Source organism: Erinaceus europaeus, chromosome 10, assembly GCF_950295315.1.
Source record: "Erinaceus europaeus chromosome 10, mEriEur2.1, whole genome shotgun sequence".
NCBI lineage: Eukaryota > Metazoa > Chordata > Mammalia > Eulipotyphla > Erinaceidae > Erinaceus > Erinaceus europaeus.
In genome coordinates, this window is record NC_080171.1 from 106,836,841 (window position 1) to 106,861,872 (window position 25,032).

The window sequence follows — 25,032 nt, forward strand, 5'->3', positions numbered from 1 at the left end:
TGAATCCTTTTAAAGAAGTCTCAGGCAGCTGGTTAGCTGTTTGGAAGCAAGGCCTAGAATATGCAATTTTTATTTGTATTTTTACTGCCACCAGGGTTATTGCTGGAGCCTGGTGTTGGCACTATGAATCCACCGCTTCCGATGGCCACCCCCGCATCCCTTTCTAATGTACTTGATAGGACAGAGAGTGGGGACCAGGGCCATGAAGCTGGATCCCTGTGCATGGTAACATGTACACTTAACCAGGTGTGCCACTGCCAGACCCCAGAATCTGCATTTTTAAACCACCCCAAGCAGTTCTGATGCAGGAAGGTTTTGAACAAGGTTAAGAAAAACACTGACTTAGAAAGTGAAGTATAGCATCTGAAACTGTTTTTTGAGAACACCCGTCACCATTACTGCATTGTTTAATCGTAGGAGCATCAGTTTTATTCTGGCTGTAGATGTGGTAGGTATAGTGTTTACGGAGTTGTCTTGCCAAAAGGAAGATAATGAACACAGTAGTTATGTGCATAATTACAGTTAATTACTATGTTGTGAATATATAGTTAAACTTGATAAAGATTAACTTATTAAAACTCATTAAAAGTTCACTATTATTTACTATTAATCACTACAGTGGATTTTTAGGGAATATTTTTTATTTATTCATATATATATACACACATATATTTGTATATATATATATATATATATATATATATATATATATATATAAATACATGTCTGTGGCCTGGGAGGTGGCACAGTGGATAATATTAGTTCCTCAAGCATGAGATCCTGAGTTTGATCCCTGGCACTGCATATGCCAGAAGATATTCTGGTTCTCTCTTCTCTCTTTCACATTAATAAATTAATAAATTTATTTTTAAAATGTCTTGAACACTTTGTGAGAAGGTAGATGGCACTTGGCTAGAAGCTAATTGGAATGTGTGTGTGTGTGTAGGGTGTGTATGTGGTGTGTGTGTGTATGGTGTGTGTGGTGTGTGTGTAGGGTGTGTGTGTGTGGTGTGTGTATGTAGGGTGTGTATGTGGTGTGTGTGTATGTGTGTGTGTGTGGTGTGTGTGTGTGTGGGGGGGGAGGCAGGAAAAGTTGTGCCACTGACCTCTGCCCTGCAAGGATTTATAGATTTGTTAAGGAGACAGAGTGAATTAATCCTTAACCGTGATGTAGTACATTTGGTAAAGTGCACACATTGCCATACATGAGGATCCAGGTTCAAGTCCTGATTCCTACCTGCATGTCAGATCTCCACATGTTTCCCATCCCTAGAGCTCTGTGTCCCCATTCCCTCCATTGGAAACTGCATTAGTTCTCTCAAGGTCACAGATATGGGTTGACTATTATTTCTATTTATAACTACCTATCTATATTTACATTTTTCTATGGTTCTGCTTTCTGTTTCTTTCTAAGTCATACCTACTACTTCTGAGTATCCTTCCATTTTTTTTTTTGTTTGTTTTATTCCTCTTCTCTTTCTGGGTCCTGATTTTACCCCTCTGAGAATATGGGCTAGAATCCTATATAGCGTGCAGAAGATGGAAGGTCTGGCTTCTGTAATTGCTTCTCCACTGGACCTAGGCACTAGCAGGTCAGTTCATACCCACAGCCTGTTTATATCTTCCCCCAGTAGGGTAGGGCTCTGGAAAGGTGAGGTTCTGGGACACAATGTTGAGGTCTTCTGGACAACAGAATTTTCATCCAATGGTGAGAAGCACAGAAAATTCTGTTTTAGCAGTTCCAGCACATCTTTAAACCATTTTCTTACCTGAAATTTGAGTGTGTTCATGGTCTATGAAAATATAAACCAATATAAAACAGAACTTTAATCAATAATTTGTTTTCTGGTGTTTAGTGTTGCAGGTGGTGAGCTATTTGACTTCTTGGCTGAAAAAGAATCTTTGACTGAAGAGGAAGCAACTGAATTTCTCAAACAAATTCTTAATGGTGTTTACTACCTGCACTCCCTTCAGATTGCTCATTTTGATCTTAAGGTGTGTTACTAAGTGTAACTAGATAAGTGTGTACTAAGACAATTGAAACAAAAAATAAGAAACATTGGGAATAGTTACATGTATTTTTTTTTCTTTAGGTTTAGCAAATGAAATTATCAATATGAAAAAGTAGGTAGGGGGCTAGATGGTGGCACACCCAGTTAAGCGCACATAGTACTAATTGCAGGACCCGCTCAGTGATCTGGGTTTGAGTCCCTGGTTCCCCACCTACAGGGGGGACTCTTCACCATCCTCAAAGCAGGTCTGCAGGTGTCTTTCTCTCTCCTTCTCTGTCTCCGCCTCCCCTCTCAATTTCTCTCTGTCCTATCCAATAAAATGGAAAAAAAAATGGTGGCCATGAGCACCAGCAATAACCCTGGAGGCAAAAAGAAAGAAAGAAAGAAAGAAAGAAAGAGAGAGAGAGAGAGAGAGAGAGAAAGAAAGAGAGAGAGAGAGAGAGAAAGAAAGAAATATAAGTATAATGCATACTTGCTTCAAGGATTCCTAACCTTTTTGTGAGGTAGAGCCTTAAGATTAATCATTGCATTCAAGAATCTTTAGAGGAGGAATCATGGGCTCTTCATCAGCCAGGTCTTCAAGGAGGGGAACTTCTCTTGGTTATGTGTTATCTGCCTGGAGTCTATCCCCTTGTGACTATAGGTCAGCAAATGGAAAGCACCTTGATCTCTATGTTCTTTTTTAATGTAAGGGCTTCTCACCGTGACTCTGTCACCATCAATTAGTGAAATAAAACTCTGGCTAATTTACGTTTTGTTTGGGCAAAGGCCAAATATTCTGGGAACTAATCAGGCACATTATACTCTCAGCTGTCACAAGAGTTATGGTCTCTGGGAAAGTAGACATGTGCATGAGCAACAGGAGGTAAAAATGTAAGCTTCAAGGTTGTCACAAAGCAGTGTGCCCACTGAATGGGTCCAGCTCAGCGGTGCTTGGCTCTAAGAGTTCAGAAAGGCTAAGATTTTCAACACTTAGTCTAGCAGAGCTGACAAGTCCCACTTACACTGTCAACACTCAGATAACATATACTCTTAAAGACTGCTACAGCAGTTCTGGCTCAGACATTTGGTTCCTTTCTTTTTATTCTTTATTAGTGATTTAATAATGATTAATAAGATTGTAAGATAACAGGGGTATAGTTCCACACAGTTCTCACCACCAGAGTGCCATACGCCCTCTCCTCCATTGGAAGGTTCCCTATGCTTTATCCCTCTAGGAGTATGGACCCAAAATCTTTATGGGATGCAAAAGGTGGAAGGTTTGGTTTCTGTAATTGCTTCTCTGCTGAGCATGGACGTTGGCAGGTCGATCCATACCCCCAACCTGTTTCCCTAGTGGGGTAGGGCTCTGACATTTGGTGTCTGACCCTGGGACCGGTGATGCTTAGAGAGTAAATGCCCACAGAATCAGCTTTTAACAGTGGAGGATAAACATGGTACCCTTGTGCTTCAATTGGAAAATACTAAGAGCTAATCTTTTTCTTGACGTTCTCTAGAAAGATTGTACTTCAGGGACCTCTACCTTGATAAGCTGTCTTCTATGGTTTCATTTTTAAAAAAATTTTATTTACTTTATTATAATGAGAGAGAGAGACTAAGAGAGACTGACAGAGAAAGAGACAGCAGAGCACAACTCAGCTCTATCTTACCGTAGTGCTGAGGATTAGACCTGAGACCTCAAGAGCCTCAGGCATGAGATTCTTTTGCATAGCCATTATGCTATCTCCTCAGCCCTCATTTCTCTTATGGCTCATGTCTATATTTCTCTATTAATTTTTCACCAGCATGTCTTCCACATAAACCAGATGGGCCTGAATCCTTGTTGTAGGTCTACATCTTGGTAAACCAATAACAAAATAGCAATTTTTTTTTCTGGTACCCTTTTTTATCCTTATTTATTGGATCTTGTTGCTGTTTTGCCATTTTGTCCTTAGGATACCTTATGGGTAGCTTTTAAACATTTTGTTGTAAAATAAACACAAAAAGAAAATGGCTACCTAACCATTTCTAAGTATACAATTTAGTGACATAAAGAGTAGTCACATGTTGTACAACCATTAGCACCAACCCTTTGTTGAACTTACTGATATTTTCCAACTGAAATACTATACCCATCAAACATCAAATTCTTCATTCCTCTCCCCCCTATTCTAGCAATCAACATTTGACTTTCTGTTTCTATGAGTTCACCTATTCTGGGTATTTCATTTAAGAGAACTGTATTCGTACTTTTGGCTCTGTATTATTTTACTTGGCACAATGTTTTCAGAGTTCATTCATGTTTCATGTGTTAGAACTTCTTTTCTTCCATACTCCCAGAGGGATAAAGAATAAGAAACCAAAAAAAAAAAAAAAAAAGAATAAGAAACCTTCCAGTGGAGGGGATGGGATTTGGAACTCTGGTGGTGGGAATTATATGGGATCACACCCTTCTTACCCCACAGTCTGGTCAATCATTATTAAATCACCAATAATAATAATAAGAAGAAGTTCCTTTCTAAGGCTGGTATTTTATTTATGCATTTATTAGTTGAAGGACATTGGATCATTTCTACCTTTTATTTATTGTGAATAGGCATTGATTACTGTCCTTTTTCTTTTTTTTTTTTTTTTTCAAGCCTGAAAACATAATGCTTTTAGATAGAAATGTCCCTAAGCCTCGGATCAAGATCATTGACTTCGGTTTGGCTCATAAAATTGACTTTGGCAATGAATTTAAAAATATATTTGGGACACCAGAGTTTGTTGGTAAGTTTATTTGCTTCCAGGGTCTTTTTTTTTTTTTCCCCACAAATACCATGCTAGCAAAATTCCCCTTGCTGTAACATTTCCTTGCTATCTGTTTATGATTTCACCGTGAAGATAGAATCTTATAAAACTAATCTTTTTTCATTAATTTTTTTTGACTAGCTCCTGAGATAGTCAACTATGAACCCCTTGGTCTTGAGGCAGATATGTGGTAAGAAATATATTCTATATATGTTTTAATTTATCTGGTTTTCTTATCTACTCTTCTAATGTTTATTTTTACTTTGTTTCGTGTGTAGGAGTATCGGGGTAATAACCTATATTCTGTAAGTAACAAATTCCCATAATTTGTATTTTTCCCTCTTTCTCTAAGGTCATGTTTTGTTAACTATTCTGTGTATCATATTAATCTCTTCAAAGTAAGCATTCTTTTTATATAAACATACTCATTTTACACCCTCAGACTCATTTAGTTTTTACTAATTAGACATTTTCTCTGACTTTGAAATGAGTCATCAGAACCCTCAGTGCCATCACTAAAGAAAGCTTGAATGTCCGGCATTGTTGGGGGAAAAAAAAAAAAGTAGGAAAGGGTTGTTTTGGTTTTCAAAAAACACTAGATGCTATTCCAAATTGGCTTTTTAAGTTTGTCCTCTGTAGCTGTCATTTTTTTCTTGCTAAATTTATTTATGTATTTATTTTATAAAGACAGATAGATTGCGATCAATTGAAAATAGGCAGGAAGAGAGAAACACCTGCAGCTCTGCTTTACCACTTTTCAAGCTTCCCCCCCATCATAGTTCAGGGGTTTGAGCTTGTTTCTGTGCATGTTAACGTGGACACTTTACCAGGTACACCACTGCCCAGCCCTGCAGCTTTTTTTTTTTTTTCCTCCTCATGATAGTTAAATTCCCAGTAAATGATATTGACTCCTAAAATATCAGCCTGGGTACCAGGTTGCAAATTTGCCCCCCACTCCCTTTTTCAGTCTCTGTAGGAACAGCGTGACGACACGAGAGGTAACTAATCATGTTCTATGCCCCACTTTTTTTGCAGCCTAAGTGGAGCCTCCCCATTTCTTGGAGACAGCAAGCAAGAAACGTTGGCCAATGTATCTGCTGTCAACTATGAATTTGAGGAAGAATACTTCAGTAATACCAGTGCCCTGGCCAAAGATTTCATAAGAAAACTCCTTGTCAAGGATCCAAAGTAAGTGTCCATTCTTCCTGAAAGATGCTCAGTAGTGACTTCAGCTAGAGTAAGGTTTGTACCTGTGGCCTTGCTTATGAGACCTTGGTTGTTTTCACCTGGCAGAGAGAAGCATGATGTGTGAACTGCCTGAGAAAAGCTGTCAGACTCCTTTATATCTGCTTAATCAGTCCCTGCAGGCATAGGGAAATAACCATAATAAGACCAGTATTATTTGGGGTTGCATTCTGTAAAGTAGCCCCTACATTGCATTTTCCAGCTCATCTCCTTGGTAAGCCCAGTTGGCAAGGGAACAACTTCATCATTTACTTTTCTGATCATAGTGTTTTGTTTTTTTTTCCTTCTCTCCTTCTTCCCACAAAAGGAAGAGAATGACAATTCAAGATAGTTTACAGCATCCCTGGATCAAGGTAAGTTCCATATTATGATTGGTTGGGGGTGAATCTGAGGCATCCTGGCATTTATTTTTCCAAAGCTATCAAGAGCTACTGTGAGTTCTTACCATAGATCACATTGGAGTACTGTGTTTGCTCTTGGTGCCATATTTTAAGACATTTGACAAATGAGAGTATCCTAGTGACAGTGAGTATGAAGAAGAGTACGTTGTCATGATTCAGGACTGGAAGTTAGGAGAACTAAAGGTCAGGTCCATTTAACATGCAATGTTGGCTTGACCTGTGGGATGTTGGCCCAAGCTATCAAAATTTTATTAAAATTTCTGGTTCTTCAATGTCACATCAAATCTGGATTCCCGGCTTCTTTTGAAACGTCTGAAGATCTGCCAGCACATCCTTATTCTATATATATATATTTTTTTTTTCCCTTTTGTTGCCCTTGTTATTTAACATTGCTGTGGTTATTATTGTTGTTATTGATGTCATTGTTGTTGGATAGGACAGAGAAATGGAGAGAGGAGGGGAAGACAGAGAGGGGGAGAGAAAGACAGACACTTGCAGATCTGCTTCACCGCTTGTGAAGCGACTCCCCTGCAGGTGGGAAGCCGGGGCTTAAACCGGTATCCTTACCTGGTCCTTCCACTTTGTACCACGTGCTCTTAACCCGCTGCGCCACCGCCCGACTCACCACAATCCTTATTCTTTAAATCCAGTTGAAACTCACTATATATATTTCTTTGCCAGGGCCTGAGGCCACCCCTTGGCATATTACAGTCTTTATGTTATCATCCTATTGCCTATCAGCATTTGAATGAAAGAACTGAAAGTTCCTTGAGTTAGAGCAGAAAGGACTAATTTAATGGTGGGGGAATGTGGCAACTGTAAGGGGGAAAATCGTGGAACCAACATGTGAATTTTAATGCAGTAACTTGATTCACACAAGTATGGTTGAACACAGCTGTCATGTTTTTTTCGTTTTGTTTTTGTTTTGTTGTGTGAATTTCCATCAGTTTCCTGGGTGTCCTTAGCAGGCGATGGTGTCTTCTTCTAGTAATAGTAGAGTTAAATGGCTTCCTGCAAACGATTCAGTAGAAGAGATTCTAATGCTGTTGATCTACTGACCTCAGATCACATAAATTGAAGAGCAGTCACATTTAAATGTCTCCAACATGGCCTTATGAATCTCTTCATTCCCAAACTCTCAGAGTAAAACATTTTATAATTAGGTTTAACTCCATGCTCTACTTTTCTCTAAGATCTAGTTTTCTATTTTGATTTAAAAAGTCCTTGACATAAGAGTTAGCTTTCAGAGATGAGGTTTCTAGATCTTGAATATATTCAGTATTTTTTTTTCTTTTTTATTTAAGAAAGGATTAATTAACAAAACCATAGGGTAGGAGGGGTACAACTCCACACAATTCCCACCACCCAATCTCCATATCCCACCCCCTCCCCTGATAGCTTTCCCATTCTCTACCCCTCTGGGAATATGGACCCAGGGTCATTGTGGGTTGCAGAAGGTAGAAGGTCTGGCTTCTGTAATTGCTTCCCCTCAGTATTTTTTTTAATTAAGATAAATTTATACATAGGAAATAAAGAGGAATTTCTAATAGTTGCCATGTAGCTTATTTCTGTACTTAGCGAGCTCTAATTTTTCTCTTCTATTTACATTCTAGCCTAAAGATACCCAACAAGCACTTAGTAGAAAAGCATCGGCGGTAAACATGGAGAAATTCAAGAAGTTTGCAGCCCGGAAAAAATGGAAAGTAAGATGTCTTATTATAGCAGGCTTAGCTGATCCTGTTTCTTCAGTGCTGCACCCTTCTGTCAGCGCTCATGCCATCTAATATTGGCAATACAAAAGTGGACCCTTAAGTTTTGTTTTCCTCTGTACTCTGCAATTACCCTATTTTCAAAGGCAGGTGAAAATATTTCAGACCAGTTCAGTTTATATCTAAAAAATGCACATGAAGATAGATATAAATAGAACTGGTCTGAAATATTTTAAAATTAAATATATTTTATATATTATTTAAATATTTTAAAATTAAAACTATTCCCAGAGCAGTTTTTTTTTTTAAACAGCTCAATGAAAGAGTACTAAGGTCTTTTCCTAACTGCAACAAGCTGCATGTCAGATAATTTTTTGTCTTTGTGGTAAGCAGGATGGCATGATGTGTATTCCATAACCTGTTTAAATGATTATTCTGTGTCCACTCTTTATATGTTGTTGTGAGGGCACTGGGCTGGAGTGTGAACATTTTCAGTATTGTCTCTTGTATGTTAGAGCCATCTTTGAACAGATGTCATCATGAGAATGAGAAGGACCGCGGTACTAGGTTACATGAGATTTAACTCTCAGACTCAGAGCAACTCTGAGTAAGCCTTAACATGTAGAGTGAACCACTGTTAGTTTCTGTCTCACACACGCATGTAGGTATATGTTCTTTTCCTTTTACACCAGCATTGGAGAATAAATGCTGAGGTATGTGCATCCTGTAGGCTGAATCCCCCAACTTTTCATTTCCAACAATATAATTACCATTACCAACTTGTCTAACACAGTCGTCCTTGGATAAGTCCTTTGCCTACCATGAATCCCTGAGGGAGATGTGGAAGGGGTTTGCTGGTGTGTGGTGACCTTCAAAGAGTAGAGAACGAAATACTGAGACAGAAGGGATGCAGGGCTTCCAGTTCTGTAATGCGATTGAAATTTAAGAGAATTTACTTTTTTACATTGTCCTGATTTCTGAGACCTTCAAAATTATTTTTTAGGAAAGTACAATCAGGGGCCAGGTGGTGGTGCACCTGGTTAAGTGCACACATTAGAATGCACAAGGACCTGGGTTCAAGCCCCTGGTCCCCACCTATAGGGGGAAAGCTTCACAAGTGTTGAAGCAGAGCTGCATGTGTTCCTCTGTCTCTCTTCCTATCTCTTCCTCCCCTCTTGATTTTTCCTCTGTCTCTATTCAATAATAAATAAAAGAAAATAAAAAATTTTAAAAGAAGATAAAAATCAGTGCTGTGTTTAGTGAAATAAAGAGGTAAAAGACAGCTATCTGATGGTTTCACTCATGTGTAATCTAGAGAACTGAACACATGAACTTGTAAAGAAAGAAAGAGAGGAAGGAAGGAAGAAGGCTTTCAAAGTAAACAAATTGTCTCTAAGACTTTGAGAGAACTATGGTGTTTGTTATTGGGAAAGTGGGGACACAGAACTTGGGTGGTTGACGTAGTATGAAACTATACCCTGAAATTTTACAATCTTCTGAACCCACTATGAATCATAATTAAAACATGGCTTGCAAGGGGGCTGAGTAGTGGTATACTTAATTAAGTACTCACATTACCATGCATAAAGACCCCAGTTTGAGTCCCTGCTCCCCACCTACAGGGGGGGGGAAGCTTCACAAGCAGTGAAGTAAGTACTTTGTCTCTCTCCTTCTCTGCCTCACTCCTTTACCTCTCAGTTTCTCCCTATCCCATCAAGTAAAGGGAGGGGGAAAAAAGCTGCCAGAAGCAAAGGATTTGTTATGCAGGCATTGAGCCCTACCAATAACCCTGGTTGGGGAAGGGAAAAAAAAAAAAAAACCCAACCTTGTGGGGGAAAAAAAAGATAATCAACCCTACTTTTGGAATCTCCACCCTGAATACATGCTATCATTAGTGAATGGTGTCTCAAGGATGTTGTCATTTGGACTAATTGGGGGTATTAATACATAAGCTCATTCTATTTGCTTTTTCTCTTTTTCTTTTTAAGCAATCTGTTCGCTTGATTTCACTGTGCCAAAGATTATCCAGGTCATTCTTATCCAGAAGTAACATGAGTGTTGCCAGAAGCGATGATACTCTGGTAAGCAGATCTGTTTGCTTGGTCAGACTCTTTCTTTACACTGTATTTAGAATATCAAAGTTACCAGATTTGTTTAACAACTCAGAAAACCTGAAACTGGGGAAATATCAAGCTTATTCTTTCTCTTTACAAGGTAGGAAGTTGGGATGCCTGATTTAACATAATTCTCTTCTTTTTTCCTCTTTGTTTTGATGGGCTCTGTGCCCACTCTTACTCCAGCTACCTGTAATGCTTCCATCTCCCTCCTGCCCACTCCCACATTCACAGTTTCAGAAAATGTGAACTAATAAGAAAGATAAGAGTCTAGGTTTTTAGGCACTAAAATTAGAGTCTTCTTTTGCCCTGGCCTTGAGGGACTTTTGGATTATAATAGTATAAAAGGAGCAGAGATCTCCCCCCTCCCCCCATCCATCTATCCACTAGAAAATCAGGGGAATGCAGTAGGGTTAGCTTATGGAGTATTTAGTAGACCAGAAGGTTAAACCTGTGTGCTCCATTGAGATTGTGTTGACTGTCCATGACTGTTGAGAAAACTCCATAAATTCTTCCCCTTAATTCAAATTGCAACCTGATCACAGATGAACTCTTCTGATATGACAGGACACATCTGAATTGAACAAGACTTTTCCCCTGACAATCAGACAACAGAGCTTTGTGAACCCTGGAGGTAAAGGGGACTCCATGAAAGGCAGACGGGGTGATTCTGTGGGAACCAGCCTGCTTCTGTAACTGAATATTCAGCATTTCCGGAGTGGAATCTGGAGACTCCCAATATGGGATCACACTTCAGTAGATACTAAAGCTAGTTGTTTCACTGAGCTTCAGGTTTAATTTGGACGGTGGATAGACATAGGAAATGTTAAAGAAGGAAAAAAAAATAAGTAGGAAAGATGTAAGTTACGAGAAAAGAGATAAAGAGAAGACAGACTGGATTTGGGAATTGTTTGAAGATGGCAGTAGAACTAGAAGATATATTTTTTTTTTAATTTGGGAGTTGGGTGGTAACGCAGCGGGATAAGAACAGGTGGCTCAAATGCAAGGACCGGCATAAGGATCCCAGTTCAAACCCCCAGCTCCCCACCTGCAGGGGAGCTGCTTCAAGCCATGAAACAGGTCTGCAGGTGTCTATCTTTCTCTTCCCCTCTCTGTCTTTCCCATCTCTCTCTATATCTCTCTGTCCTAACCAAGAACAATGACATCAACAAGAACAATAATAACTACAACAGTAAAACAAGGGCAACAAAAAAGGAATAAATATTTTTAAAAATTTAATCTGAATAAGATGATAAAAATAATTAAATATTATAAATTAAAAATTGCCTTACATGATTCATCAGCAAAAAGGATGTATGATAGTGACAAATTTGGGGCAGAAGAGAAATCTAGGCTTGTACAGAAGATTCACATGGAAAGAGTCCTTCTTAAAATTGTAATCACTTAAAGAATAGGAAACCTATCAGGGGAGGAGAGGGGATACAGAGTTCTGGTGATGGGAACTGTGTGAAATTGTACCCCTCTTATCCTATGGCTTAGTCAATGTTTCCTTTTTATAAATAAAAAATTAAATAAAAGAAATTGTAATCACTTAATTTCAGTGCCCTACTGACCTTTTGGCTGTCACTTTTGTGCAATTGTCTCTTAGTCATCAACTGGAATAGTGAAAGGAAAGGAAATGGCAAAGACATTCTTAAACATGTACTTTCTGCAAGTGTTATTAAAATGTTTGTGAGGTTTGTGTGAGTTCAGGTCTTCAGTGAAGATAAAGCAGAGTTCAGGCTTCTGCCCTTCCACTCCACAGGCAGGGATGCAGCTTCTGGTAATAAACTTTGCCAATTGGAATTTCAATAGCCACATCTTTACCATAGGTCCAGAGATTTTTGTTGGGGTTTTCGGACATATCCTTTGGCTTAATTTACTGCATTTTGGACAAATAATACTTTGAAAAAATTGGCAAAAATTTAGCAGACTTGCTCAATATTATATTTTTAACTTCTGTAATGAGAAATGCATCCATTTTCCTGTGTAATGAGAAATGTATCCATTTTCCTGGCCTATATTTTAATCTTTATTTCTCTAAGAGCCTTCAAAAATAACTATTATTAATTTTCAGAGAATTTTATCTTGTTATTCTATATGTAGAAAAGGACTGATTATCAATGATCAAGAAAAAAAAGTACATAAATGGAATTACGAGTTGGGTGTCTCACTCAAAAGTTGAAACTTTTTATTTGTAGAGAACTACACCTAAAATTTTTCACAGTGATTTCCAGGACTATATTTTGAAGGATTCCTAATGTAAATGGCAGTTTATTGTTAATCTTTATTTGTAACCTGAGTCTTGAAAGCCGTTTGATCTCTGGTGTATAATCCAAGTGACATTAAGTCACAAGTGAGTTCTAAGTGATACTAGTTTTCAGTGTGAATGTGGCCAGAAGAAAGTTCTATTACCCTTCATAACCGTATCAACTTTGGAATTCAGTGGATACTCTGGTGTTAAAGCTTCTATTAACAAATGACCATTTGGTTTATTTTTTGTTCATTAAGATGATCATGCTCCAGTAGGCTTATTCTCCCCACCCTTTTTTTTTTTCTGTCTCTCTTAAGGATGAGGAAGACTCCTTTGTAATGAAAGCTATCATCCATGCCATCAATGATGACAATGTCCCAGGCTTGCAACATCTCCTGGGTTCCTTGTCAAACTATGATGTTAACCAGCCCAACAAGGTATGATACCACTTTTTCATGAGTAAAGGGTGGGGGGGTGTGGGGACTGAGGGTCACAATGATAGGACATCTCCAAGTTCAAAATCACAAGACCTCAGTCTCTTTCTCCATTCCTGTTGCAAAACGCCACATTGTTGGGGGTGGGGGTGGTTGGTTATCATTTATGTTTTAGAGAGTAATTGAATTAGAAATAATGATCTTTTTGATAGTCATTCTCCATGCATATATTATACCTGTACCCATGGAATTTTAATTTAAATGTACTCATCCTGGAAATCAAAGATTGACATTTTAATTGAATCAAAGATTCAGAATCCAGAAACACAAAGGCTGTTGTGTTTTTCCGAGATCAGACAAGATCACCATAGACTGTTATGTTTTCATACTGAATTTCTCTTACCTAGTAGCTGAGATTTTAGGAGGAGTGTGGGACAGAAAATATTATTTGGGCATTTCTTTTCCTTCCAAACCTAAAATAATTTATTTTTCCTTACCTATTCCAGCATGGGACACCTCCGTTACTTATTGCTGCTGGCTGTGGGAATATTCAAATACTACAATTGCTTATTAGAAGAGGCTCGAGAATCGATATTCAGGATAAGGTCATAATTCTGTTTTTATTGAAAATGATTAACTGCTTCTAGGTGTCTCCTAATTGTGGAGGTAGCAGAGAAAAATAATATGAATGTCTTATTTCATTTCTCAGTTTCATATACAGGAAGATGAACTGCTTAGTTAAGTTGGTCAAGTTTAGCATACATCATAAAGAAAAATAAACATGTCATATTTTTAAAAAAATTTACTAACAGTTATCAGAATTGTGTTTGCCTGCGTGTTGATTAAGGCAACACAGTAAGGGTGATAATATTTAGAGTGTTAATCTTTATTTCTCATTAGAAGTGAGAAAATAGTTGACCATCGTCGTTTCAGTGGATCTGTCGTCTTCTGTAGTTTTTCAATAAAAGTGTAAATGGACTACATCTGACCCTACAATGCAGAAATTTCTAACCAGAGATCAAAATGAATGTTTTGGAAAAAAGAAAAACAATTTTTTTCATTTTGAAATCACTGTATACACATTTACAAAGATTCTTCAGACAGCTCTCTTATCTTCCTTATCCAGCTTCCTGGAATGTAACCACAGTACATTTGTCTGAACTAAAAAATGAAATGGAGGTTCTACTTCTCAGAAGTTGCTTTTTTATGATTAGTCATCACATAGCATCAGGAATATGGTGATGAATGCATCTAGATCTGTGAGCTCTCTGGAAATGTAACTCCATGTTGGTTTTTGTACAGGGCGGGTCCAATGCCATCTACTGGGCCTCTCGCCATGGCCATGTGGATACCTTGAAATTTCTTAATGAAAACAAATGCCCATTGGATGTTAAAGACAAGGTAAGGTTGGTGTGCTTGTTTGTTATTTCTTTCTCTCTCTCTATCTCTCTCTCCCCCCTCCGCCCCTCCCTCCTTCCTCTTTTTTCTCTTCATCTTTCCTCTCTCTTTTTTCTCCCTGTCTGTATCTCCCCTTTTTTAATGTAGTGTCAGAGAATAAAACCAGGACCTAACACATAGGCAATACCACTTACTGAACTGTCTTCCTTTGGTCAATTTTTATTCTATGTTTATTACAGAGAAAAAAGAAACAAAAGAAAAATAAAATGGAAGGGAAAATACGGAAACAAAGAAATAGAAAGAGCTCAAAGTAGTGTCCCACCGTCCATGAAGTTCCCTTAATGTGGTCCGGGGGATTCTCCTATGGTGTTGTGGATTCTTGAATCCAGGACCTCACACATGGTGGGCACAGTGTGCCTGTTACCTACTGAATCATCTTCCAGTCCTGGCATGCTCTTCTTAAGAACAGGAAGAAATCATAAAAGGCTGCATTTGAGAATTGATGTGTTAAGTGCACGAGAACCAAAAGCATGAGGATTCAGTACCAAAAGTCTTCCTACGGAGAATTTAATATAGAAGTATATGAATGTGCTTTTATCTCTTTTGCTTTCAACACTGACAATTATGACCCACTAGGAGGATTAGTGAGACAACGTATTTTAAGTAAGAATATTTTTTAGGGGCAGAGTTTATAAAATGTATTGGTTTAGCAAGATACTTACTTTTTTATTTCTTTTTAATTTTTTTTATTATCTTTATTTATTGGATAGAGACAGCCAGAAATCAGGAGGGAAGAGGGTGATAGAGACAGAGAGACTCCTGCAGCCCTGCTTCACCATTCATGAAGCTTTCCCCTTGCAGGTGGGGACCAGAGACTTGAACCCGGGTCCTTGTGCATTGTAATATGTGCGCTCAACCAGGTGTGCCACCACCCAGCCCCCCAAGATACTTACTTTCATATGTGCATGTTTCATTCAGTCTACATAACAATCCTGTGAATTGATTGACAGTGATGGAACCCTGTCGCCCCCCAGAGTCTTATCATTTCATCCATTATGTATTCTACGAGGTAACCCTTTTGTATCTCAAACACCCACAGACTGATTTGTTGTGTTCTCTTAGCGCTGCTGCTGCACATAGTTGTATGGGTTGTGGACTATACACTAAGAACAACACAGCAGAGTCACAGAAATTTACAACAGCATGTTTCTGTCAGGTGTCAAAGCATCTTGCTTTATAAAATCAGTTTATCCTGACAGTTGGGGGTGGGGTGGGGGGACAGGTCTAAGTAAAGTTCCATGATATCCTATGCCAACTCACAGGATATTGTATGGGCTACCCGTGAGTTTTTTTTTTAAAAAAAAAGAATCTCTGAAAATGTAAAAAATAAGATTCTAAATAGAAAACTAAACTAGAATATTGATTCAAAAATAAATAAAACTGACAAAGCCAGATTATGGTGTACCTGACTGAGTACTTGTTACCATGCGCAGAGTTCAAGTCCCATTACCATTCGAGTTCAAGTCCCCACTTGGAGCAAGACGGTTTCACAAGTGGTGAGGCAGTGCCGCAGGCCTGTCTCTTCCTTTCCCTCTCTCCTTCCCCCACACATTCCATCTCAGTTTCTTTTTGTCTCTATCCAACAAATGAATAAATAAAAATATTTTTATTTTTATTATTTTTTAAATTTCTTTGGGGGGGGATTAATAGTTTACAGTCGGCAGTAAAATACAATAGTTTGTACATACATAACATTTCCCAGTTTCCACGTAACAATTCAACCCCCACTAGGTCCTCCTCTGCCTTCATGTCCCAGGACCTGAACCCTCCCCCCATCCCAGAGTCTTTTTACTTTGGTGCAGTACATCAGCTCCAGTCCAAGTTCTGCTTAGTGTTTTCCCTTCAATAAGAACATTTTTAAAATAAATAAAACTGGGTAAATATACTGTTGAATGTAAAACATTAATTTCCCAGTAAAGAAATTTTTAAAAAATTGGGTAAATAACTGCTGTCATGCACTTAATAATAAAGGGAATGCTTGGTTTTTCAAAATATCACATGATTTAGACAGACCAATATGTAAAGAAAATGGAGACTAGTTATCACAGACAAGGGGGATGTTTTCCTTGGGCAGCTTCTGAGAAACAGCATTAGCCACATGTGTGCATTTAATACTGGCTGTGTGGTCGCTCAGCCATGCCTTGTGCTACGTTAGAGTCCTCGACTCAGTCACTGAAGGGACCACTGACCTTAAGGGCCACCTCTGTGCTGCATTAAAAGGAAGGAAGGATGAGATGCAGGTAGGGGATGGGAAATGGGCCTCTGGTGATATGTGGCTTAGTCCCCACAGTCTGCTCCCAAGGTTCTCTGACACGTTGACTATTTCTTTTGCAGTCTGGAGAGACAGCTCTTCATGTGGCCTCACGCTACGGCCATGCCGATGTGGTTCAGTTACTGTGCAGCTTTGGCTCTAATCCCAATTTCCAAGACAAGGTGGGTCATGGTAGTTGTTGTCTTCCCTTCCTGTTCTCTGTATGGATGGACAGGCAGGCAGATGACATCCTCACTTTCTTTGGTGTGGACTTATCTACAGACTTTCTGCTTCTATTACAATAGATGAAGATTCCAGCAGAAACACTAAACATTCACTGACTCATTTGCTCCTCTTGGTAACCCTCTGATTCTCATTTTATAGCTGAGGAAACAGAAGTTAAGTGATTCAGTCACACAGCATCTAAGTGGTGGACTGGGGGATCAAAATCAGCATAGATTTTAGCATCCATGTTTTTAACTGCTATATGGTCTCTTGTAAAAATCTGTAATTTCTCATAATGATGACCATGAATAGCTAAGCCTTGCGGTCTGAGTGGCTAGCACTTTCTTTGATGTGTTAAGCACATGTGTCTTGGTTACGTCATAACTAAAGCAGCAATGCAGTATTTATGCTTACTGTACACAGAACATAAATCTTGGGGCACTGTTATTATTAGAAGGATTATTGTATATGAAATGTCTCGGAGGAAGTAAGTGAAGGCATTTTTGTGAGAAAGAAGCTAGCAGTCCTCCCACACTAGATCTCTGTTATTCAGAAGAGTCTTGCTGATGATTCCAGTGCAATCCTTAAAGCCATTTGTCAGTTATTGGCTGAGAAAACTAGATTTATTTGGTGTACAAGTACCAAGGAAAGTAAACTGAGGTAGGAGAGACAGCTGACGCGTTATTTTAGATTTACACTTCACTCTAAGAGCTAAAAATGTTCTCTCTGCTGCTTTGACTTTATTTGGTTTCCAATTTAGTAAAGACTTTGATTATGCTTTCACTTCCTTTGATATTATTATTGCATTCCCCCCATCTTCCCCATTTGCTTATTTCCTTGGCCAGGAAGAAGAAACCCCCCTGCACTGTGCTGCCTGGCATGGCTACTACTCGGTGGCCAAAGTCCTCTGTGAAGCTGGCTGCAATGTGAACATTAAGAACAGGGAAGGAGAGACGCCCCTTCTGACAGCCTCTGCCAGGGGCTACCATGACATCGTAGAGTGTCTGGCTGAACATGGAGCTGACCTTAATGCCTCAGATAAGGTGCTTTGTGTGTGAATATGTCAAACACAAAAGAAGTGATAGGGGGTGGGAAGAAGATGGCTGAGTGACGTGACACCTCTCAGTTAGCTTATATTCAATAGCAGATTTGATTGTGGCAAATTGCAATTATCTCTGCTCTGTTCCAAGGATTCTGTGAACTGTTGTGGATTCTGTTTAATAATTAATAATCATTTGCAGATATAAAAAAAAATCAATGAATTGGTCAGAGTTTCTGCTTTATTTTTAGCCCTCTTTAACTTCAAGTTATACAGTGATGACCACTGAACTTAGTACAATCCTTGTTTAGGACTAAAATCAGCAACACATTCTTAATTTGTAGATAAGCAAAGAAATAGGTGGTTTACTTGCTTCCACCATCAGCTATTGTGTTGAAAGACAATAAGCCACTCATATTTATCTGGCCATCTCACTTTTTAAACAAGGCATTCTTTTTAAAATTAAACAAATGTAACATAATCTCATTTTTGTTGTGAACTTGTGCTTAAGATAAAGGTGTGAAATTACTATATGTAGTCATATTTGAAACACTATATTGAATTATACTTATGCCGTTTGTGGAATGCCATTTTCTTGGTACTGAATAGTAGCTCTGAATTGGGAGCAGGGATTCCTTTTCCCCAGGGGACATTTGGTAATGGTATTGTGGTAGGGGGAGGGCAGGGCTATCGTCACACTAAGGATAATAATTACTGTATCTATTCATACAGTAGATAGAAATCACTTTTAAAAAAAAAATCGTTTGAACACCCTGCAACTAATGGAATAGGCTTAAATTGTCTCTAGTACTGAGTTTGAGAAATCCTAGAACAGATAAGTTATAGGTAATATTTCTTTTCTTTTTTATTGTTGTTCTTGATGTCACCATTGTTGGACAGGACAGAGAGAAATGGAGAGAGGAGGGGAAGACAGAGGGGGAGAGAAAGATAGACACCTGTAGACCTGCTTCACCACCTGTGAAGCAACTCCACTGCAGGTGGGGAGCCGGGGGCTCGAACAGGGATCCTTACTCAGGTCCTTGCGCTTCACGCCACCTGCACTTAACCCGCTGTGCTACCGCCCGGCTCCCATAGGTAATATTTCTAAACTCTTCTCGCCTCCTGAAACTCAGCATATCTGTTCACTCTGGGTTCTATAATAAGTGAAATAATTTTTCCGGGCTAGTCTATGTGGGATATAGAAGTTTGGCTTGTTATATCTTCCTCTCATGTTATATGACAACCTTGGAACAAATCTTATCACTTACTCAGTTTCCTTTGGTGTAAAAGAAAATTCCAGGCTTTTTTTTTTTACTTGGAATATTAGTAAATGTCACTGATTACATGATTTTCAAACAGTTGATGAAACAGGCCATTGGAATACCAACTAATTTAGAGACAAGTCCTATCAATTCAAAACCAAAGGGAAATGTAGGTTTGTTTTGTTTTGTTTTCTGTCTGCTTTTTTGGCCAAATTGAGCTTATTCAAGCTGATGGTCAGTCTAAACTGTAGATTAGTCATAGGGGAATGTACAAAGAGTCTCTCCCAACCTCTAGGACCAAAGTTTGAAACTTTTCAATGCTTTATTTGTCTTTGCAATACCAATCCCAGCAGCAATGGGGAAGATCAGTGGCCAAGTCTATGTGCCCATGTGACAGTGCTCATAGCCCCCTGATGGTTTGTTGCAGGATGGACACATCGCTCTTCATCTCGCTGTGAGGCGTTGTCAGATGGAAGTTATCCAGACTCTCATCAGCCAGGGGTGTTTCATTGACTTCCAAGATAGGCATGGCAACACCCCTCTCCATGTGGCCTGCAAAGATGGCAATGTGCCAATTGTGGTGGCCCTCTGTGATGCAAACTGCAATTTGGACATCTCAAACAAGGTAAACCCTGGAGGGAAAGACTCCTGCAGAGTCCCACAATGTCTAACAACCCATCTGCTTCTGGGTGGGGGCCCTGCCTCTTTTTGAATCTCTTCATTGTTCAGAGTCATTGTTAATCATATAACCCTATACTTTTTTTTTTATAGGAATCTTCATTTTATGTCATATATCTATGGCTGTTGAGTAACCCGAAATAATCACATTAATAAGTACTTCTTGCCTAGACTATGCAGAAAAGGAAAAATAGAGTCTGTGTGCATAGATGTATATCTGTTGATTTCTCTTTATTTATTATTGGATAGAGACAGAGAGAAAGTGAGAGGAGAGGAGAAAGATAGATAGAGAGAGAGAGAGAAAGAGACAGAGAGAGACCGACCAACCGACCGACCTAGACCTGCAGCACTGCTTCACCACTTGTGAAGCTTTCCCTCTGCAGGTGGGGACCGGGGGCTTGAACCTGGATCCTTATGCACTGTAATGTGTGTGCTTAGCCAGGTGCACCACCACCTGGCTCCCAGTAGCCTTCACTATACAAACGATCCTTTAAAATCAGCAGGTTGTCTAAGAATTCAGCTCAGTTCAGCTCAGTCTTGATATGTCTATCTGCAGCTGGTATCAGACTCTGTAGGTAAAGGACACATTCTCCTGAGGCAGGCCTCCACTTCAGAACTCAGTCACAGCTGGCTACATATGAGAGGTTCACATAAGCCCCTTCTCAGGTTTCAGGTGACAGTTGCAAGCCCAGGTTATTTTCTGTGCCTTTGACCAACTGACAGTACATGACTCCTTCCTCAGGTTCTGTTAATCTTACAGCTGTCTCATAGCCTCGCTACATTGCCCATTACTACGAAGAATGTAATTTAGGAACAGTCATAAGGAAGAAATGCATAGAACAAAGTGTAAGGAAAAGATACAGAGCGTCCATGCTCTTTGTAGGCCTGTGATTTCCCTCAAATCTTGACACTGACCTACCTTCTGAAGCCTGCTTCTTTACATCGTTATGGACACTTTATTCCGTGGGCATAATGGAGAAAGTCATTGATTGCTGGCGATTGAAGTAAACTTGTAGCCCCTCTAGGTCCTTACTCTGGCATTGGGTCTTGAAGTGTCAGCTCTTTACGCTCCTAAGACTCAACCTCCATTATTAGATACTTCCAAAAACCACTTCATTCATGCACATAACAAGGTTATCCGTCACCCTTTAATACTTGGGAAATTCCAAGACATTGCGGGGAGCTGTGAACCAGGAACTATGAATGGAAGCCAAATACATATTGAAGAACCAAAGAGAAATGTTTCTTATAAATCATATGATACGGTTTAGACAGAGGACTTGTTGCAAATTGGGGCATCTTTCTGGAGCACTGAATCTTTAGGAAAATAGCTAATGAATTCAGATTTGCCCTACATCCAGATCTCTTCTAAGATGTTAGCTTTCTCACTTTGAGAGTTATCCCACTTTGGCCCAAGTTCCCAACATCTTTCTCACATAAAATCAATTTGGTGAAAATAACTAAAATTTGATAAGATAGAAAGAATGCTATACATTTGACAAGTAATTATAAGAATAAGTAATAGTTACATACTTTTAAAATCTCATTGTGTTGTCTTCTAGAAGTTGGCTAAGAGCTTCCCTTTTCCCTTTCTACTGTCTAAATTTTTAATTACCAAGTAAGAGAAAACTGTTAGGTATTCATGCAGTTTCAGTATGAAAGGCACACATTGCTTTGCAGTGATTAACTTAAAAGTTAAGGTAAAATTATTTTTTTTATTGCAGTAAGTGTTTATTTATAAGTGGCTTACATGATGCCCTCAGAATTTTATTATAGGGAAAGAATTAGTATCTGAAATAGCTGGAAATCCATACTTTTACAAAAAATGTATATTCCTCTTGCATATTGCATGATTAATTCAAATGAAAATTGAAATTGGTTATCTTCCTATTTTGGAAACATGAAAAGGCAGTAAGTACTTTAGGGCTTAGCCATTAGCTGTTGATTGTTTTCTTAGTTTATCCCATTCTAATCTTGCCAAGTTGATTAGCTGTGTAAGTAACTGAAGGATAAAGCCAAGTCTAATATTAAGTAGCATCTAGACCTTGGCTTTCTTTCCAGGAGTCTTTAAATGAATAAACAGTTGCTTCAGAGAACATTGTGACATTCTCGAGTACTTTTAGATATGACCAGTCTACGCACAGCTGGCTTACTTTATGACCAACACCCAGAATTATCTCCTCTCTCTCTCTCTCTTTCTCTCTCTCTTAACCAGAACACTATTATATAGTTCTGGCTGATGGTGGTGCGGGGGATTGAACCTGGGACGTTGAAGCCTCAGGCATGAGAGTCTGTTTGTATAACCATTATGCTATCTACCCTCCACCCTGAATTAGCTTCTCCTGTGAAGGTAGAGGAGCCAAGTGTCTCATGCTGTTTGGCCCTAATTTAGAGAAGAAAGTGCAGAAATTACACCTGTTATATACGCTGTGAAGGGCCAACAGGGTGGCTTACCTGGGAGGGTGCCTTTGCCTTGTATTCAACCCAGTTTGGAGTTCAGGACCTACCATACTTGGAAAGAGCTTCAGTGCTATGGAGTCTTTCCCTCTCTCCCATGGTCTCTACCTTTCTAGCTGAAAATGTCAGCCTCAGAGCAGTGAAGCGCTGACAGTGACAAAGAACAAACAACCACCACCCCCCTCCACCCAAAAAAAAAAACAAAACAAAACCTGTGTGAAGTATGAAATACACAGCAAAAAAACAAACAAAAAAAACCCCTTAAACTTCCACAATCGAAAGCAATTGGTTTGGGGTCAAGCAGTGGCGTAGCCTGTAGGACCCACATATTCCCATGCACAAAGATGGTGGGGCCAGACGGTGGAGCAATGGCTGAGTGCACATGTTACAATCCTCAAAGATGCAGGTTCAGACCCCCAGCCCCCACCTACAGGGGGAAAGCTTCACGAGAGGTAAAGCAGGGCTGCAGGTACTCTCTTTTCCTCTCTATCTGTATCTCTCTTCTTTTCCCTCTGAATTTCTCTGTCTGTATCCAATTTAAAAAAAAAAAAAAAAAAAAGACTGGTTCAAGCCCCTGGCTGCTACTTGTAGAAGGGAAGCTTCCAAATGGTGTAGCAGTGTCGCAGTCTCTCCCTATCTCCCCCTTCCTTCTCAATTTCTCTCTGTCTCTTTCTGAAATAAAATGAAAAGAAAACACAACTGGTTTATTAAGCAGGTAAGTCGCTACATTTTCCAAACAGTAAGTGGCCATGGTAATTCATAAATGCTGACATAAATTTGTGTTTTTACTATATACAGCATAGCAAAGGTACAGAGAGGGCATTCAGTAGATGATTTCTCATTCCACTGAGCTCAGCTGAAATGAAACACATTAGTTCCATAATTCTAGTTTCTTAGAATCTGCAGCAAAGTTCAGTCCATTTTTCAGAAGCTACCTGGAGGCAGCAAGCCGCTAATACACGACTGTGTTCTCTTACCTGCATGTGGGCTCACCAGTTCGGCTTCAGAGACTCAGGACACTCCCTCCACGTGGCTCTCAAGCCCTCTTCGGAGGAGTCAGCATCAACTTCGTTTTCCTGCTCTTCTTGTTTTGTTTTCAGGAGAGATGATAGGTCTAGAGAAGCTTAAAAGATGTGAAGAAAAGGGAGTCAGGCGTTAGTGCAGTGGGTTAAGCGCACATGGCATGAAGCACAAGGACCAGCGTAAGGATCCCAGTTCAAGCTCCAGGCTCCCCACCTGCAGGGGAGCCGCTTCACAGGCGGTGAAGCAAGTCTGCAGGTGTCTATCTTTCTCTTCCCTTCTCTGTCTTCCCCTCCTCTCTCCATTTCTCTCTATTCTATCTAACAAAGAGGACACCAACAACAATAACTACAATAACAACAAAAAATGGGCAATAAATAAATATAAAATTTTTTTTAAAAAGATGTGAAGAAAAGTAAGGATAACATGCTATTTCCTTTGAAAGCACATCTGACTTTCTGTGGACTCCTTTTTGCAACTAATTGTCAGCTTAGATGTAGCATAGTGACAGCCCATGTCCCAGAGGGAGACTGTTACTCCTTCCCGTAGTGTGTCCTGAGAGATTTAAAAAAAAAAGCTTTTCAGACTCTACCCCTGTTACCAGTATCTGACAAGTATTTAGCTTCTCTGGCAATATATATATATATATATATATATATATATATATATATATATATATATATATATATATGCAAAATAGATAGAAGCATTACTTGATGTAGAATAATACACAGGCTTTGTTTCTTTCTGGATGGGGTTGTCTTCTTTCTTTTCTTTTTTTTTCTTATTCTCTTTATTTATTGGATAGAGACAGCCAGAAATCAAGAGGGTGGGGAGAGAGAGAGAGACACCTGTAGTCTTGCTTCACCACTCGTAAAGCTTTCCCCCTGCAGGTGGGGACCAGGGGCTCGAACTAGGGTCCTTGATCATTGTAGCACATGTACAACTAGGTGCGCCACCACCCGGCCCCTGGACTGGGTTTGTTTTTTTTTTTTAAATCAATGAAGATGCACCTTCACACAGCCCCTGGCTAGTACATGCACACATACGTGCCCATCTGGGAGCGTGAGAGATTATTCCATGACCAGCAAAGTGCCGTGCCAAGCTCGGCATGAGGGAGCATGTAGATTGCAGAAAAGATGGCTCCCACCTTCAGGTTCTTTGTAGACAGACACACAGGCACTTCAGTGTAATAGCATCTCAGGTTGCAGTCACTGCAGTGGTAGAGGCCCAGCTCTTATGGACACATGCGCATCTGGGTGTTACAACCCAGGACCATGTCTCAGGTAGGGTTATTTTAAATGAGAACTAGGGCAGATTCAGGAAAGTGTATGTTTTGGAGCACTGTCTGGATGCTCCTGTAGCTTGCTGCTTACATTTGGTGTGGGGTTGAGGGAGAGGGAGAGGGAGAAGGAGAGAGTTTGGGAAAGAGAAGAAAAATGTACCAGAAAGACACATTGGTTCCAGAAGGTAAAAAGTTCCTGAATCTCATCCTAAGAAGTCTGCCTTTTGCTCTATTCAAGTGTAAAAGTTCTCATTTCTTTTCTTCATTCCTCTCACCCTCTCTATAAAACTACACATTCTATATCCAAGATATCTTCCAAATGCAATCACTTTATCCAAATACTCCAGACTTTTTTTTCCTCTCACTTTAACGCTAGGATACTTAAATACTTTCCACTTACCCCCCGCCCCCCATTCTCT

At 39.4% G+C, this 25,032-nt stretch overlaps 1 protein-coding gene across 7 annotated transcripts in view; it reads left to right on the plus strand.

The window, feature by feature from the left end:
• The window catches only part of DAPK1 (death associated protein kinase 1), a 205,484-nt gene that overhangs the window by 145,388 nt on the left and 35,064 nt on the right, over window positions 1–25,032 (plus strand). For all 7 annotated transcript variants that reach the window (XM_060200469.1, XM_060200466.1, XM_060200465.1 and 4 more), the window contains exons 4-17: window positions 1,857–1,995; window positions 4,631–4,760; window positions 4,923–4,971; window positions 5,060–5,086; window positions 5,817–5,969; window positions 6,334–6,379; window positions 8,041–8,130; window positions 10,125–10,217; window positions 12,822–12,941; window positions 13,445–13,543; window positions 14,241–14,339; window positions 16,731–16,829; window positions 17,718–17,915; window positions 19,601–19,798. In XM_060200469.1, coding sequence (XP_060056452.1) covers window positions 1,857–1,995; window positions 4,631–4,760; window positions 4,923–4,971; window positions 5,060–5,086; window positions 5,817–5,969; window positions 6,334–6,379; window positions 8,041–8,130; window positions 10,125–10,217; window positions 12,822–12,941; window positions 13,445–13,543; window positions 14,241–14,339; window positions 16,731–16,829; window positions 17,718–17,915; window positions 19,601–19,798 — 1,540 coding nt within the window. The remainder of the gene's footprint in view (window positions 1–1,856; window positions 1,996–4,630; window positions 4,761–4,922; window positions 4,972–5,059; window positions 5,087–5,816; window positions 5,970–6,333; window positions 6,380–8,040; window positions 8,131–10,124; window positions 10,218–12,821; window positions 12,942–13,444; window positions 13,544–14,240; window positions 14,340–16,730; window positions 16,830–17,717; window positions 17,916–19,600; window positions 19,799–25,032) is intronic.